Source organism: Octopus sinensis, linkage group LG20, assembly GCF_006345805.1.
Source record: "Octopus sinensis linkage group LG20, ASM634580v1, whole genome shotgun sequence".
In the NCBI taxonomy this organism is placed as follows: Eukaryota; Metazoa; Mollusca; class Cephalopoda; order Octopoda; family Octopodidae; genus Octopus; species Octopus sinensis.
This window is the reverse complement of record NC_043016.1, coordinates 11976719-11994219: the sequence shown is the minus strand read 5'-3', so window position 1 is coordinate 11994219 and position 17501 is coordinate 11976719. Positions and strand designations below refer to the sequence as shown.

Below are 17501 nucleotides of genomic sequence, written 5' to 3'. Positions count from 1 at the left end.
TTTAGTAGAAAGGATTATTATTATCATTAGCACACTGGACAAAATGGTTGGCAACATTTCATCAGTCTTTAGGTTCTGAGTTCAAATTCTGCTGAGGTTGACTTTGACTTTTATTCTTTCATCGTCATCATCATCATCATCATTTAATGTCCATTGTTCCTGCTGGCATGGGTTTGACTGGGTTGGCATGCTAGAAGGCTGCACCAGACTCCAGTCTGATTTGGCATGATTTTCTACAGCTGGATGCCCTTTTACATGCCACTGGCACAGGTGCTAGTTTGTGTAACACTGGTATCTGCCACAACTGTGATTTTGCCCAGCTTAATAGGTCTTCTTCTCAAGCACAACAAAATGCCTAAGGTCTTGGTTATTGCCTTTGTGACGCCCTACACTCGAAAGGAACTTAGCCACTTTGCCCCCATCAGGTGCAATACTTGAGAGGAACTCAGCCACTTTACCTCCATCAGGCATAAAGCTCGAAAGAAACTCAGCCACTTTGCTTCTGTCAGGCGCAACACTCGAGAGGAACTCATTCACTTTGCCTCTGTCAGGCTTCATGCTCAAGAGGGGTTGATAAAATAAGTACCAGGCAAGCACTGTGGCTGATGTAATCAACTGGTCTCCTCCCCTAAAATTTCAGGCCTTGTACCTACACGCACACATACTGTGACATCTTCACACAATAGTCGTGAACAAGTGTCACTGTCATACTTGTTGTGTCCTTCACTTTCAACTTTCTGTGAAAGCATGTCAGACCATAGGGGAATAACTTACCTTGCTTGCAGACAGGTGAGAGTCGGTGGTTGCTGGGAAGAGATCTAGCCATGGGTTCAATGAACATGGAAAATTGGATGTGGCGGCAATCAGTGCAGGTATGGCTTGATTAAGAAGTTAGTTTAGTAACCATATGGTTTTGAGTTCAGTACCCCCTGCCTAGCACTTGGAACAAATATTCTCTATCACAGTCCTGGCTGAGGGAAACTGAAAGAAGCACACTGTATATATATATTGTATGTGTGAGTGTGAACTCTTACCTAGACATCACGTGATACTTGTAAATGAGCATCATCATCATCATCGTCATACAAGTAGTGTTGTTTGTTTCCAATCTTCCACAGAATATTTCAAGCCATGAGTAAATATAACCTTGCTTGAAAATAGGTGAAAGTTGGTGACAGGAAGAGCATCCAGTTGTAGAAAATCTGCTGCAATGAATTCTGTTTTCCCTATGCAGTCATGGATAAATTATGCTAAAATGATGAGAGATACATACGCAGATGTGTGTGAATGTTGACATTCTACAACTTATCACTGGTTGAGTGAAATGTTGATGCTTGCATTCCTTGTTGATATTATGATTGAACACTTTGTACCATTGAAAAACAGGTCAGGGTTGGCACCAGAAAAAACATAAAATCCCACTTCAAAAAACTTCTCATCCAACCCATGCTAGCATAGAAAAACAAACATTAACCCTTTAGTGTTCACATTATTCTGCCAAAATTAATACTTCTTTATCCACATTGTTTTGAACTAATCATTCATTATCTTGTAGCTTTGAGATTTTGATGGGGCAACCGTTAATTTTTAGAACGATATTGTAGGGCTGGTGTGAGAGACCAGATCTGGCCAGTTTGAAGATAAAACAGGCAGAATACTTTTGGCCGGATATGGCCGGTTTAAATGCTAAAGGGTTAAATGAACAGATGGACACATTATTAGAGTGAGATGTGTGGATATGTTGCAGTTGTTGAGTACTTTTACATTTTGTGCCTCATTTAATCTCTTAGCATTCTGATTACTCTGTCAAATGCAATGCATATATGATCCCATTGTTTTCAATTAATCATGCATTATCTTATAGTTTTGAAATTTCAATGAAGTGGTCATTTAATTTTAGAATGACATTGTAAGTAGATGTGAGAGGCTGGATATGGCCACTTTAAATGACTGAGTGTAAGGCATTTATAAAAGATTATAAAATCCTTTAGGATAAATATGGAAGTTGATAGTTGCTACAGATAGTTTGACATATTTGCTCTTTTCTCAATTGTAGTTTTCTATAACTGGTATTATTACAGCTTTATTACTTAAAGTGCTTGAGACAAAAGACTTCATTAACACTACTTAATGCTAAATGTAATTATTCTATCAGTAAGGTTAATTTATTTCAGTTACTGTTTTTTTTATATTTTACATGTGATTTTTAAAAAAATCTTTATAAATTTATTCCCACAAAAGGACCCATCTATAGGCTGGACGTCGTTGGATAACTACGAATCGGTTGATACTGGTGATGAAATCAAAACTTGTGAAAAGGGAACAAACACAGATGGTGATTTTGTGTACAAAGCAAAGAAACGTCCCACAGAAACTGTTCGAAAGAGTACAATAAGACGTTCTCAGACATTTTCACCAGCAGACAGACAGGGCAGTGCATATGTTTGTAAAGTAAGTTACATTTTCTGTTCCTTTATGCAGCACTAATCACTTTACTCGCGGTTTTCAAATGCATGTGTATCTTGGAACTTAATACAGATATATCAAATTCTAAGAAAACTTTGTCAATTCTACAGTGTTTTGCAAAAGTCATTCTTTTTTTCAGTTAGTGATAATTTTTAATTTTATGTTAGTAATTAAAGGGTTCAAGGTAGAATTGTTAGCATGCCAGGCAAAATGTCTAGAGGCATTTCAACTGTAATTACATACTATGTTTAAATTCCACTGAGGTCAACTTTGCCTTTCGTCCTTTCATGGGTCATATAAGTGCTAGTTGAACCCTGGGTCAATGTAATCTACTTGTCATGTCTACCTTAAATTGCTGGCCTTGTGCCAAAATTTGAAGCTTATAATTAAAGGCTTCAGAATTAAGGTTTTTGTCATTTTTGTACTCATAAAACATTCACAGGTGTATCTTTATAATAATAGGAAGAAATTTTGAATATTATAAGAATGTTGTAGTTTGCTTGGGCACCGTGATACAGGAGTAAAATAACAAATAACAAAGAAGGGAAGTTTCTGACAATGTGGAAAAGGAAAGTTGAGTAAGCTTCATAAACAACCATCACCAGAAGTAAAAGGTTCATTCACTTCTCATGATTGGCCTCTGTGTCTGAAATATATATAAAAGTTATTCAACTTTCCCCTTTGTAAACAGCTCTCCAGTTTCATCATTTGTGATTCTGAGAATCAATAATACCAAGAGAAATGTTTAAATAATGAGACCACTAAAATTACTATTTTCTAGGCTATTGGCTGTCTCGCTTTAAGCTATGTAGTAAGAAACTTGCTTCCCAACCACATGGTTCTGGGTTCAGTCACACTGCATGGCACCTTGAGCAAATGTTTTCTACTATAGCCTCAGGTTGACCAAAGCCTTGTGAGTGGATTTGATAGATGGAAACTAAAAGAAGCCTGTCATATATAAACATATATATATGTGTGTGTGTTTGTATATATATTTATGTGAGTGTGTGTTTACATCCCCATAATATAGCAATTCAGCAAAAGAGACCAATAGAATAAGTACTAGGCTTACAAAGAATAACTTCTGGGGTCAATTTGTTCAACTAAAATCCCTTAAGACGGTGCTGCAGCATGGCCACAGTCAAATGACTGAAATGAGTTAAAGAATAAAAGAATCCAAATACCATTCCGTTTGGTTTCATCTCTTTCTGCATTTACACCCTGAGATCCTTACTTTAGCACTTTCTCAAAACATTATTCATCTGGTGCTCTTTCTTTCTTAAATTCATTCCTTATCCTCTGACCTTTAACATATTCAAACTTGGTCCTAATTGCATTGGCCTCTTGTAATTATTCCTCTCGTAATTTTTCCTCTCCCAGCCAAAAATGACCCAAAACAGAGCTTTGGATAATATTTTTCCCTTCTCACTGCAACAAGCAAACAAAAAAAATTTTTTAATTGTTCAGTGAAGGGATGAATGAAGACAAAAAGTGATATGGTGGCAAAATTTAGTTGGAGAAAATTTTGCAAATCATTACACAGCAATAAAGATTTCTCTGTTATCCCAAAATCTGATACTAAAATCATGTGATTTTTTTTTTATTGCAATATTAGCAGCACATTTGTCATCAATTAGTTATAGAAGCATATTATGTGCTTAAAATAAATTGTAATTATACTCGTAAAGAATTCATCATCATCATTGTAGTTGTTGTTTAACATCCATTGTCCATGCTGGCATGGGTTGGACAGTCTGACCAGGGATGGCAAGCTGGAGAGCTGCAATAGGCTCCAGTCTGATTTGGCATGGTTTCTACGGCTCAATGCCCTTCCTAATGCCAACCACTCTACAGTGTGTGCTGGATGCTTTTACATGGCACTGCATGAGTACTTTATGTGGTATTGGCGCAGGACTCTTTCATGCCAATCCTCTTCACCAGGGTGGAGTGGCCTTAAAACTTCTGCTGTGGAGTACAAATCTTCTTTAGTACAGCAATTATAAATAATTATGATTATATGAGTGTGATACATACAATGAACAAAGGTGGTGTATGCAGATCAACTCTAATGATAAGAACAGAAATAGTCGAATTATATCTTAATGGAAACTTTTTCTATCTACAGTTAAACCGCAGTGATAGTGACAGCTCTATGCCTCTATATAAACGTGGGCCATTCCAAAGAAACTCTACAGTGCGGCAAAGTTTAAGGTGGAAAAGGGTGAGTATATTTTCTTGTTCTTCATAACTGGCTTTGGCACTTATTTTTTTTTTTATTATTATTGTTTTGTAAAATGCTTGTGTTTTTCCCTAAGTACAAGGCAGTGCTGAAAATTTCTTGAATTTGGGTAAAAGCAAATACAGGTGGATCAGTTAATTATGACTTTATTCAACATATTCCCCTCTCAGATTCGCACACTTATTGGCAGTAATCCTTCAGTTTTTCTAAGTTCTGTCAAAGAATTCAGAAGTTTGGGCCTCCAACCAGGCTTCTCACAATGCCCTTAAAGCCAAGAAATTTTCAGCACCCCCTCATATATATAAAATTTTTCATTTTTCCCTCTTCCCTGTTGTCCTCTGCCATACTCCTCCATCTTCTCTCTTACCATCCTTCATTCCTCAACGTAGCATCATCTAATATTCTTTCTTCTGTTCTCCCTCAGTCATAGGAGAAACTTTTAGGCTTTAGACATTATTTCTCTATAAACTTTGCAATTTTAATTTTTAAAATCCTGCTTTTATACTGCTGATACATTCATTTTTTTCTCTCTTTTTTTTTATATTTTTAGCTGCCAGGTGCAGCTGGTTCATCTCTTAGAAAAATGCCAATACGCACGTCTGTTGACTTGGAGCTGGATCTTCAAGCCTCCCAAAGACGTCTTAATCATTTAAGAGATGATGTTTACAGATTAAAAGAACTCAAAAAAGGGATGGAAGAAGCAAAAGCAAGAGGTATGTATCTTAAAAAAAAAATATGAGTCTCAAACAATTTTATTCCAAAATAGGAATGGTTTCAGAACAAAAGTACATTAAGAGTACAGATTGCTGTTTATATGTTACATACCAACAAGGAATAAATTCAAAATTAGAGAACTGCATATTTAGGGTACACATTGTTGTTTGTATGTTAGTACTGAAAGATGTCTGAACAGAATGGATGGAACTGAAAATACTGCAAAAACGGTAACTGTTAACCCTTTTGTTACCCTGTTTAATAATGTACATAGTTTCAAGGCAGCAAGTTGACAGATTCATTAGCACACTGGGCAAAATTCTTAGTGGTATTTTGTCTATCTTTACATTCTGAATTCAGATTCCACTGAGGTTGATTTTGCTTTTCACTCTCTTAGGGTTGATGAAAGTTATACACAGGGGTTGAGGTAATTGAATAGTCCCCGCCTGCAAATTTCAGGCCTTCTGCCTATATTAGAAAGGATATATTATCTATTAACAGCATTTTATCTGTCTTTACATTCCAATTTCAAATGTTTCTGAGGTTGACTTTCCCTTTCATCCTTTTGGGGTTGATAAAATAGATACCAGTTAGACACTGGGGTCGATGAAATGAACTTACCCACTCCTCCAAAATGACGACCTTGTGCAAAAATTTGAAACCAATAATCAGACAAATGCATTACCCGTGACTCTTTTCAAGGCTCCTGATTGGGTGCATTGGTGGGTGGGAGGGAGGAAGGTACCCTCAAACTAGAGACCTGGCCCAAATGCTTGTAACAGCTTAAGACTCCTTTAAAGGCATTCAAGGGGTCAGGTGGTGGTGTTAAAGCAAGCAAGAGACATAAATCTATCATCCTAGTGATTGAACCATGGCAGGATTTGAACTCTGAACACCAAAAAGCTGGAACAAACACTGCAAGACATCTTGTCTGCTGTTCTTAGAGTTTCCCCAATCCACTGCCTAGGATTTTTTTCTACCTTTTTTTCTCGACACCCTCACCCACCCCCAAAAAGCAAAGTTGACTCAGACAAAATTTTAGTTCAAAGTGCAGAGAGTCAAAGCAAAAGCAACGAAGCATTCTGTCTGATGTTTGTTGCTTTTATGCTGGGCGTTTCAATTAATTTTGAAAACGGTTAATTTCAAAATTGCTTTGAATGGATTTGGTAAATAGTAGACAGAAACTGTGCGTGTTGACACTGTCTGATTGTTGTAAATGATTGTCATTCATTGCCAATGTTCTGTGAAAACATGCCTGACCATAGGAAGATATCACCTTGCTAGGAAACCGGTAAGGGTTGGTGACAGCAAGGGCATCCAGTTGTATAAAGTCTGTTTCACTGAACTCTGGTTGGCCCGTGCAGACATGGAAAAGTGGATGTTAAATTGATGAAGGTGATGATGATCCTGTGTAACAACCATTATTAAGGGGTTATTTTGGAACACAATATAATAAAAAGTTTCTTACATGAAATTATAATGAAGGTTATTGATTTAAATATGAACGCTTCAAAACGGGACATTTTGTATGAAATAATTGGTGGTGGTCTCAAGCACATAACCCAGTGATTAGGCGGTTGTTAGGCCTGAATTATGGATTGGTTTGGTAGATACATTGTGTTCTTCAACAAGGCACTTCATTTCCTGTTGTTCCCTATCTGCTCAACTGTAAATGAGTACCAGCTAAGTATTATTGGTACCAGCCCCCTCTCTCCTTCTAGCTGTCACACACCGTGGATGTTCTGTTAAGTCAAGGGTGAGAAGGTACTGCAAAAGCACTTGAAACAATTGGCACAAGCATGATATCTACTATCAAGTTATACTCACTTGTGAGTGACAAAGTTACTTTTTCCAATCTCAAGAAGGTTGGCATCAGTTGTTAAAATTCAGATCTTCCCTGATCAAGTAAACCTATCATCAAAGATGTTGCAGCTTCAACCATCCACTTTTATTTCATCTTAGTGTATCTGGGATTACATAATTCGAGTATGTTCTTTCTTTTTTTTTTATGGCCGTAGGGTGTGATTTTCCAAGATTTGGTTACTATTCATAGCATATCAAATGATCACATACAGGTCTCCTCATTGGGACATCTGTTGATAAACTTTTGCACTTGCCTATTTATTCCATATTAATAAGAAGGGGAAGTTAAAGTCTTTCGTTCTTCTAGTTAGATCTCCAAATTTATTCTTAAATATTTCCAAAGGTCTGTAAATTGTAATAATTCTTAAATTAAAATTTATTTTAATTTTCAAACCATACTGACTACTTCCAAAAAAGTTTTCCTGTAATAACGAACACTTGTTGAATTATAATTTCCTTCTAATCTTTCAGGAGCAAATGAACTACCAAGTTGGCTTACAGATGATGAAAATTTCCAAAGGCTTTTATCTGAAGCTGATAAACTAGTACGTTTTTGTTTTCTTTTCTTTTCTCTATTGCTTAATTTCTCTTCTGGATATATTGCTTTATGACATATTTAGTTCTCTTCGACGCTTTAACATGTTTGCCTACACAATGCTAGACAATATCTAACTGCATTTGTTATACCAGTTTGGAAAGAAAATATTTTAGTAAGTTCACTTTTTAAATTTCAAAAGGGTACATTTTTTTTTTTTTTTTTTTTAACTTGATTATTGATTCTGTTAAGCTAGAAGTTTGACCAGAGGAATTGAGCTTTATTACCAGTTTAGTTTTAGAGATCATCTTCTGATTTCTAAGGATTTAAGTTTTTACTCTCAAAAAAAAAAAACTGAGCTGTCGTCATCGTCTTAGATACATCATTGACAAAAAAGTCTTTGAGGAAATTTTCACGAGAAATAAGATATATAATGCTTGTGATTTTCTTGTTAAATTTTACTTGTCTAATTCAAGCAGTGAACACGAAGCATATCCAGTTTAACATTTTAGATTTTAAACTAGTTATATTTGGCCCAAATATTCTACCTGTTTAATGTTCAGACCAACCAAATCTGCTTTCTCACACCACATTACTACAATCTCAAAGCTGTGAGATAAAACATGATTAATTTAAAACAATGTGAATAAATAAGCATTACAGTATTACATTTGACAGAATGAAATGTCATTTGACAGAGTAATCTGTCGTTTGACGGAGTAAAGCTTAATTATTTAGCCTTTAGACTGGTCATATCCAGCTCTAAAATTCTACATGTTTTATGTTCAAACCAGCCATTTCTGGCCTCTCACATCTACCCTACAATGTCATTCTAAAAATAAAAAAATTACATCATCAAAATCTCAAAGCTATGAGATGAAGAAAGATTAATTTTTTAAAATGAGACTAAATAAGAATTACATTTGACACAATAATCTGAATGTTGAAGGGTTAAGGAGGCTACAAGTAGGAGTAGTGTAGGTATGTTGAAGCTTCATCTATAGTAAAGGAAAAATAAAGTAGATATATGGTTTGGTAAGTATATCAACAAATGTCAGTAGTTTGATTATAGATTCTTAAAGAAGTTAATGGTTTCAAAGGAAGATGAGTTAATTTATAGGTCTCAAGAGTTAGTTTGATTTGACATGTGATGTTTTATTACAAAAGGAATTTAACCGTGAAAATCTTGTCAGTCCTGGATAATCATTGTAACATAGAAACAGTCACCAGTTAGTATCTGTTTAATAGTATTTAGGAAATTGGAATAAGAGAGAGTAAATGAAGGTGTAGGATGATGCATGTTTCCATTGACTAAAAGGTGAAGACAAGAACAATTTAGAAGGTGAAAGGCAGTGAGCTGGCAAAACACCTAGCGGTATTTCATGTCTTTACATTCTGAGTTCAAATTCCACTGAGGTCGACTTTGCCTTTCATCCTTTCAGGGTCGATAAATTAGGTACCAGTTGTATACTGGGGTCAGTCTAATTGACTGGCTCCCTCCCCCAAAATTTCAGGCCTTGTGCCTAGAGTAGAAAAAAAATTTAGAGGTTGAAATTTTTGCCAGTTTTAATCTGACAGTGATATCTGTTTACAACAAGAACGAAGGAACAATTGTTGGCTCAGTTGTGTCTGTTTTGCTGTGATGAAAGAAATTAAACATCAAGAAGCGTTAAAGCATTAGCTTTTGAAATGGGAAAATTGAATGGAAGGAGGAAAAAATTTACTCTGGTGTCTACCACCAAGACTGAGTGTGGAGTTGACATGATTCATTACAATCAAACATAATAACTAAATAAATAAATGACTTCTATATAACGGATGCTATTTTTTTACTGTTTGAAAGTTTTCTTTAAAGCTACAGCATTTATATTGCATTTTGAATGAATGTCAGTAACTTTAGAAGCAACTGACAACATATATGTATATATCGAGCTAACTTCTGAACATTTGTAATGTAAAAATTAGGAATGAAGGACATGAAAAAATCAAATTGCTTTTAGTATTGCTGGAAAATGTAAAAACTGTTGATTACATTTTATAAAAAATATTTTTAAAAAAAGGGTCTTGCAGAGAATGATTTTGCACGATTTCAGTTTGGCACAGAATGGAAATAGCAGAATCTATAGTAAATCCGTATTTGTGGAGTAGTGATTCCATTACATTTGAAAGACGTAAGATATATGGCTGGTTAAGACACAGATTTGTAATAAGTTTGCCTATTTTTAGGTTTGCTACTTGCATGCTTGTGAGACCTTCTGATACATGTAGCTATGATGGTATGAACTATATTTATATAGACCTTCTAGATTCATTTGCTTTTTGTTTCTATGTAAATATTCTGTCTGCAAAATTTGGTTGTCCCCTAAATTACAAAAAAATAATAGTAATTCCAAGCTTAGGTACATTGGTCACAGATCCTGATTGAGGAGTATAATTACTTAAATGAATCCTAATACTTGACTGATGCTTTATTTTATAAACCCCTCTCCCCAAAAAAATTTTGATTTGATACTTGAGGTTTTGGTTATGGCATTATACATGAAGTCTGTGTATATCTTTAGTGTATATATATTTGTGTATATATATATATTTCTTTGTTACATTTGACAAAGGATTTTAGTGGACCTTACATCAAAATTAAACTAAAATGACAGATGCATTATGATTGTCATGTTGACCATTTGAAAGGCAGTGTTAAACTTCAGCCTTGTAAAGGGACATAATTCAAATACTACTAAATCTGACTTCCATATTTTATCCTGTTCTTCCTGTTAGTTAAAAGCCATAAATTAATATTTTTTAAACTAAGACTAAATATTTCATTTAGTTTTAATAATTGTGTTTTTGGTTATGGCATTAAACATGCACTCTGTGAGTATATCTTTAGTGTGTGTGTGTGTATATATATAAATATATATAATATATATATTTCTTTGTTACATTTGACAAAGGATTTTTATAAGACTATATGTTGAAATTAAACTTAAAACAGGCATTATGATAGCCATGTTGACCATCTGATGGATGCATATGATGATATATTTAATTTTGTTTTATGTACTGTATAATAGTACGTCATCATTATCATAACATTCACTTTTCCATACTTGATTGGATCAGACCAAACTTGTTGAGACAAAAGTACTGGGGTCGATTTATGACCAGCTTTTTCCAGTTTCTGTCTACCAAATTTCACTCGCTAGTAGAGGTCAAGCTGCAGCTATCTTAGAGGACATCAAATGATAGCCACAGCAAATTGAGAATGAACCATAAAAGCCACGTAATTCCAGAGTGAACTTCTTAAACCACATACTCATACCTGCATCTACATATGTCATATATAATGATAATTATACTACCACCAAATAATAATAAAAGAATTAAATATACCAGTATGTATGTGTATTTTAAATGACCTACATTATGCAACAGCGATGCAATTAATATAATTTCTAAATAATTTGTCGTAAACTTTAGTAGTTAGCCTTATAGCTTACCTTTTCATTTCAGAGTATAGTTTCGAGTGGAAAGTCTGTAAGAAATTGTTTGTTTTTCTTAATACCCTTGCATGGATAGTATTTTCCAAGGCTAGTTTCTTTTGCATGATTTAAAAACTCATGTTATATTTCAACATAATATTAGGTCCATGCTTGACTTATTCACATGGAATTTTGATTTGTAAAGTTGAATTTGATTTCTGAATTAGTGTTTTAAATTTACGGTTTTTGTTTAAAAAAAAAAAAAGATTTTTTTAAATGTTTGAGTCTTTTAGATTTACTCTGGTTTGCTGTATTTGTTTAAGGATATTGTCATGTTTAACTGTTAGCCAGATACAAATTTTATTTGTTCATTTATATATTTATTTGTAATTCTTTTTCATTTAAAAGCAGATAAATAAATGAAACTGTTATATATATTGGATATAGTTTCTGAGAAACCCCCTTTTAATTTTTCAAAGATGTCAATAATTTTGAATTTTTATCAATATAATACTTCAGAAAAGAAAAAAAAACATTTAATTTTCAAACATTCTACAAAATCTTGTTGTTTGCACGCTTCATTTGAAATCTCTTCTACAATTGACCTTCATTATTTTGCATTGCCTGAGCAAAAAAAAGAAAGATTTAAAATAATTTTCAAAAAGTTTTCGTACTATTTTTCCAATATTTTGATGCATGGTTTAGTTTACTAAACTAGAACCTTTTATTAACTTTTATATCTCTCTTTTGTTTCTCTTAGTTGCATTGTTTTTAGCTTGAGAACGTGTTTCAGACATTTCAAATTAAACTAAACATTCCTCAATATCTAATGTAAAGCAAAGATCTATGAAGTTATTAATTTTTTTCATGTTTGATTTTCCAGTCGTTATGTTCTTCAGATAAATGTTGCTGACATTATAAATAGTAAGCTATGTTGCTTCCTAAACTTTTAAGACCTTAAAATAACTGACAAAAGAATCGAGTTGTAACTTTGTGTGTAGAAAATTAAATAGTTAATGAGTAGACTAATTTAGTCTCTCATTCAGTTGGATTTTTATCCCAGAATTTATTTATAAAAGACATTTTTACATGCCACTTCCACCCCTCCTTTTTTTTAGTATATATTTTTTTAAATATAATTTTATATTATCCTGTCTAAAATATTATATTATTAAACAATCAAATTTAATTCAAATGCCATCAAATAAATAGGGGAACCATATGCTGATTTTTTATTACCATCTTTTTTTTTTTTTATATAATCACCGTTCTAAATACAAAAATTATCTTTCATAATCATTTTTATAGAAAATATTTAGAAATTGCTTGTCTTTAGTTGCTTATTAGTTTGTTAAATTATTTTACTTAAACTGATAACCATTTTAATTTGGTTGTAGGCTCACAAAAGTGAAAATGATCCCGACAACTCAAAGCAAAATAAACGTGCTGAACAAATTATGAAAAAAGTTACTAGAGATGTTGAAAAGATTCAAAAGAATTATTTCCCGAATGCTTTCAGGTGAAGAAAACCTCCCTTTTCTTATTGTCTCAAATTGTTTTTGTACCTTTTTTGTTATATAATTTGCTTAGATAAAATTTATTGACTGTGCTATGTTTTAGCTATATTCATTATAAAATTATTCTCATATATCTTTTTTTAATTTCTATATATTCTATATATAACAATTCTATTTTTCCATCAGTTATTATCATCTCATTATTAATTAAATTATGAAGAACCCCCTTCCATTTTTGATTACTTCCTATTTGTACACAAATAAAACCAGTAATTTTAATTTTAACCTGACTAGATTTCAAATATCTTCCAAATCAGTAGGAGAAAGCTATCATTATTTGCTCATAAACGCCAGTCCAATATAGTGCATGCCTTTCTTATCAAAGAAAATTACCAACTTCCAAGTGAATGGTAGAGAAAGTAGAAATCAGAACATATTTATTGGTCGGGTTAGTCTAAATATATTGGAGAACATGTTAGATTTTTCTGCATATACAGTAGTTTGCAAAATATCAATACTTTTAAGTGAAAGATAGGATAGTTTATTGATAATGAGATCAAGAATGCAGTGTAAGGGTCAGAACTTGTTGACCCTTCCTTGACGTTGATGATTATCTTTGACCACATAGCATCCTTACATTAGGAATAGTAACATACATACATCGTTTAACGTCCGTTTTCCATGCTAGCATGGGTTGGACGGTTCGACCGGGGTCTGGGAAGCTAGGGGCTGCACCAGGCTCCAATCTGACCTGGCAGTGTTTCTACAGCTGGATGCCCTTCCTAACGCCAACCACTCCGTGAGTGTAGTGGGTGCTTTTTACGTGCTACTGGCACAGGTGCCAGGGGAGGCTAGCAACGGCCACGATCGGTTGGTGCTTTTTACATGCCACCGGCACGGAAGCTAGTCGAGGTGGCGCTGGCATCGACCACGTACGGATGGTGCTTTTTATGTGCCATGGGAGGTTGGCAATGTCCACTTCTTTTATTATTTTCTTATTGATTAGATTGAACCTTATTACCTCTACTCAGGTGTTGATAAGGTAACAGTTACAGTATTTATGTTCGCAAAATATCTTATGATTATAGTTGTTCTCACAGTTGTCTCTGGCTGATAGGCTGTATACCAGTTGATGTTTCTATGAAGCACATTCACAGCCTCATAGCCTAACTTACTATAATGTAGATAAGGTGAAATAACAGCTTAATTATAAAAGAAGGAAGTTTTACATAAATAAAAAAAAAAGAGGAACAAGTTGTCTGCTGGAAATATCATTGATTAATACCTGCAAAACTTTGATCCCAAAGTTTGAATTACTGTCTTGAGTGTACTTCTACTAATTACACAGCCTTATCCACATTGTGGTGAGGGTCGGGTATGAATTACTGTTTGAAGCTTATGGTTACATCAATGTGATTAATATTTGGATTTCTCTAAAGACAGTATTGGTTTTTGTCCTTTATTCTTCTATATTCAATCAAGTACTTATACTACACTGGATTTAATTTGATCCACAGTATTCATTTGCTAAAAGTTATAAGAACCCGTCTTCAATTTTCTTAGTCATTAATTGGGTAGGAAAGGTAGGAAAAGAGTAAAAATGGACTTCCAGTTTATGGGTCTATAAAGGTGCAAGGCAACCTTACTGGTGCAAAAAAAAAAAAAAAGAAAAAAGAAAACCCAGTACCTTCTGTAAAATGGTTGCTCTTAGGAAGGGATCTGGCCAAAGAATCATTACCAAAGCAGATATAGGAACACACTGCAGTTTTCAGGTGCAGTTTTTCTCATTCAGGATTCTGTCAAACTGCCCAAGCCATAGCAGGATGGAAGAGTCATTAAAAAGGGTGTTGATGACAATGATGATATTTGTGGTGGTGGTGGTGGTGGTAGTAGCAGTGACACTGGTACTACTGCTGCTGCATATATTTTTTGTAGGTTGTTTTTTTGTTTTTTTTTATGATTGATGCTAAGCTAATGAACTATAAGTTCTAATCCATCTGTTGTCATTATGTTGTACCTTTGAGCAAGGCTTCTTAAAATCTTTTTGATTCAATTTGTCTGACCAAATAAAACCTGTTCCTCTTTTACAGTTGGATGGGTAAAGTTAGCACATTCAGCTTTGAAAACAATTGTTCAAACTGATGAATCACTCTTTTTAAAAACTATTTTTAAAAAAACAAAATTTTTTTTTTTTTTTTTTTTTCATATATATTTCAGAGAGAAGATGGTGTTTTTTACAATTGATAACACTACAGTTCCTGTCGTTCCAAGTGAAACTAGTGCAGATGAAAGGTTTGAAGAATTTCTAAATGATGACCGTACAGGGGAAGAAGTATAAAGAATATTTGCAGGAAGTCTCTGTGTGTTTCTGAAGGACAGTGTTTATCAAAAAAGCTGTTTATATACACAAACATGAACCCACCATAATTACTGCTACCACCACTTTCAAGAAGGCAATTGCAATGCAGGAAATAATCATATACATATATATATATATGTATGTGTGTATGTATATATATATATATATATATATATATATATATATATATATATATATAAAATATTTGCTTCATCATTAAATTTACTAAAATATTCAGATCAAAAAACTCTCTAATTATCTTTAGTTTTTTTTTTTTTTTACAAAAAAATTATAAAATGAAAGAAAAAAATTCACTTGTTTTTACTTGTGGAATTTATCCAAAGTGGTGGTTGCAAACAGATTAAATTACAGTATGAATGAATTGTAATTTAAGCAACAAAAAGGCAGTGCAAATTTTGGGCCTTTCTAATCCTTTTTTGTGTAAATTATATTGTCTAGCTGTCTTTCTGTTCTCAATCCCACCTTTAAATGCTGACAAGCTGTGATTGATAAGTCAGATATCTTTTTGGAGAATTTAGAAACTCTTATCAAAGAGCAAGCTAGATAACTACCATCTTCATCTTATTCCCTCTCCCTCACACCCAAGAAACAACAACAGATTATGATCTATGTAATTATACAATCTGTGGATTTTTTTTTTTTTGGTCATGCTATGAAATACTTGTTTACATATTCAAAAGTATTGTTGCCCCCCCCCCCACTTTTTTTTTTTTTGCGTTCAATTACAAAGAATGTGTTACAACTAGTACTTCTAAGTTTTTGGTCCACTCCTTAAGAATTTCAAAGATATTTTATGTAGATGTATTTGTTACAGTGTTTATAAAGAAAATACATGATTTTGTAGATAAATATTTATAAAGCTAATTTTTTTTTTTCCTTTTGATATGTGTACAGTATATTTTTTAAAGAACTTTTCTTGTAACCTTTGTCTTTACTAGCCATTTCAAGGCATGTTATACCATAAATGACAAAAAAAAAAGGAAAAAAGAAAAGAAAAGAAAGAAGAAATTTTTTAAAATGAGGAAATTTTTTAAAATGTGACTGCTTTAGTTAGAAATCAGGAAAGGAAAAAAAACTTAGGAAAATTAATAGCTATATTTCTCTGTAATTTAAATATGCTATTTCCATGTAAGAATGTGTGTGTGTGTATATGTATATATATGTATATGTGTGTGTGTATATATATATGTATATATATATATACGTATGTATATATATATATATATGTATATATATATATACGTATGTATATATATATGTATATGTATGTATATAATATATATGTATGTATATATATATGTGTGTATATATATGTATGTATATATATATATATATATATATATATATATATATGAATGTATAAATATGTATGTATGTATATGTGTGTGTGTGTATATATATATGAAGTAGCAAACAAACAGTCTCCCCGTTTTTTGCTAAACAGATGACTAATACTGAAGTTGTCGAAATAATCTAAATCTAAAACGATTACTGCAAAGCCTTATCTTTGCATTAACATGTTTGAAAATAAAGCTAGCATTTATAGAGTTTTTAAAAATTATAAAAATAATAAAAAATTAAACAAGAAAGAACCACTTTTATAAATTGTTCAGTATTACAAAACAGATTGGTTAGATTTAGATTCACTTGTGGTTTTTTTTTTTTTTATAAGTCAACATTTAATTTGTAATAAAATAATAGTTTTTTTCTAACCATTTGAAAATCTTGCAGCAGCTCAGGTTCTTTTTGTTTTATTTACTCTTTGATGTGGCATAATTTACTTTACCAAAACCATAAATTAATATCTGGGAAATTATTTACCCCAAGATGTTTATTATAAATTGAAAGTAAAAAAAAAAAAGGAAAGAAAAGAAAAAAGATTAAAAAATATTGTTATTCAAACAATTCCCTTGTTAATGTATGTATATATATATACATTGTGCTCTCTTTTGAGGTTTTCTATTTTCCTATGAATCCAAGATTTTATTAAAATATATGTACTGGATATATTTAATGACGGATATACTTAACACTAATTGAATATAAGTCTTGTTTTATTAAGCTTTTATTCAAACTGCAGCCTGAACTAATGACTTGTCCATCGTTAGCTAAATCCTGTGAATATGAATGCTATGATGTTGATTTTATAGCAAGCATCCTCACCTTTCATGCAAGTGAATCATTTGAAAATCAGATCAGATTCCAATTCTCTTAGGAACATTAAGAATGGAATGTTAAGATTTGTTTATTTTCTTAATAAGTAACATTTTAATATCTTGTAAATTTCAAAATTATTCCCTGTAATAAT

At 32.7% G+C, this 17501-nt stretch overlaps 1 protein-coding gene across 8 annotated transcripts in view; it reads left to right on the top strand.

Annotated features, from left to right (window-relative positions):
• Window positions 1–16365, top strand: part of LOC115222587 (protein KIBRA-like) — a 96650-nt gene extending 80285 nt beyond the window's left edge. For 5 of the 8 annotated variants that reach the window (XM_036511585.1, XM_036511583.1, XM_029792870.2 and 2 more), the window contains 7 exons: window positions 2242–2451; window positions 4592–4687; window positions 5256–5418; window positions 7754–7827; window positions 11328–11351; window positions 12694–12815; window positions 15031–16365. In XM_036511585.1, the coding sequence (XP_036367478.1) occupies window positions 2242–2451; window positions 4592–4687; window positions 5256–5418; window positions 7754–7827; window positions 11328–11351; window positions 12694–12815; window positions 15031–15151 (810 nt within the window). In that variant the 3' untranslated portion in view covers window positions 15152–16365. Of the gene's footprint in view, window positions 1–2241; window positions 2452–4591; window positions 4688–5255; window positions 5419–7753; window positions 7828–11327; window positions 11352–12179; window positions 12221–12693; window positions 12822–15030 lie in introns of those variants that run through there. The other 3 variants (XM_029792874.2, XM_029792873.2, XM_036511586.1) reach the window with 3 other exon arrangements.
• Window positions 16366–17501: the final 1136 nt, after the last annotated feature.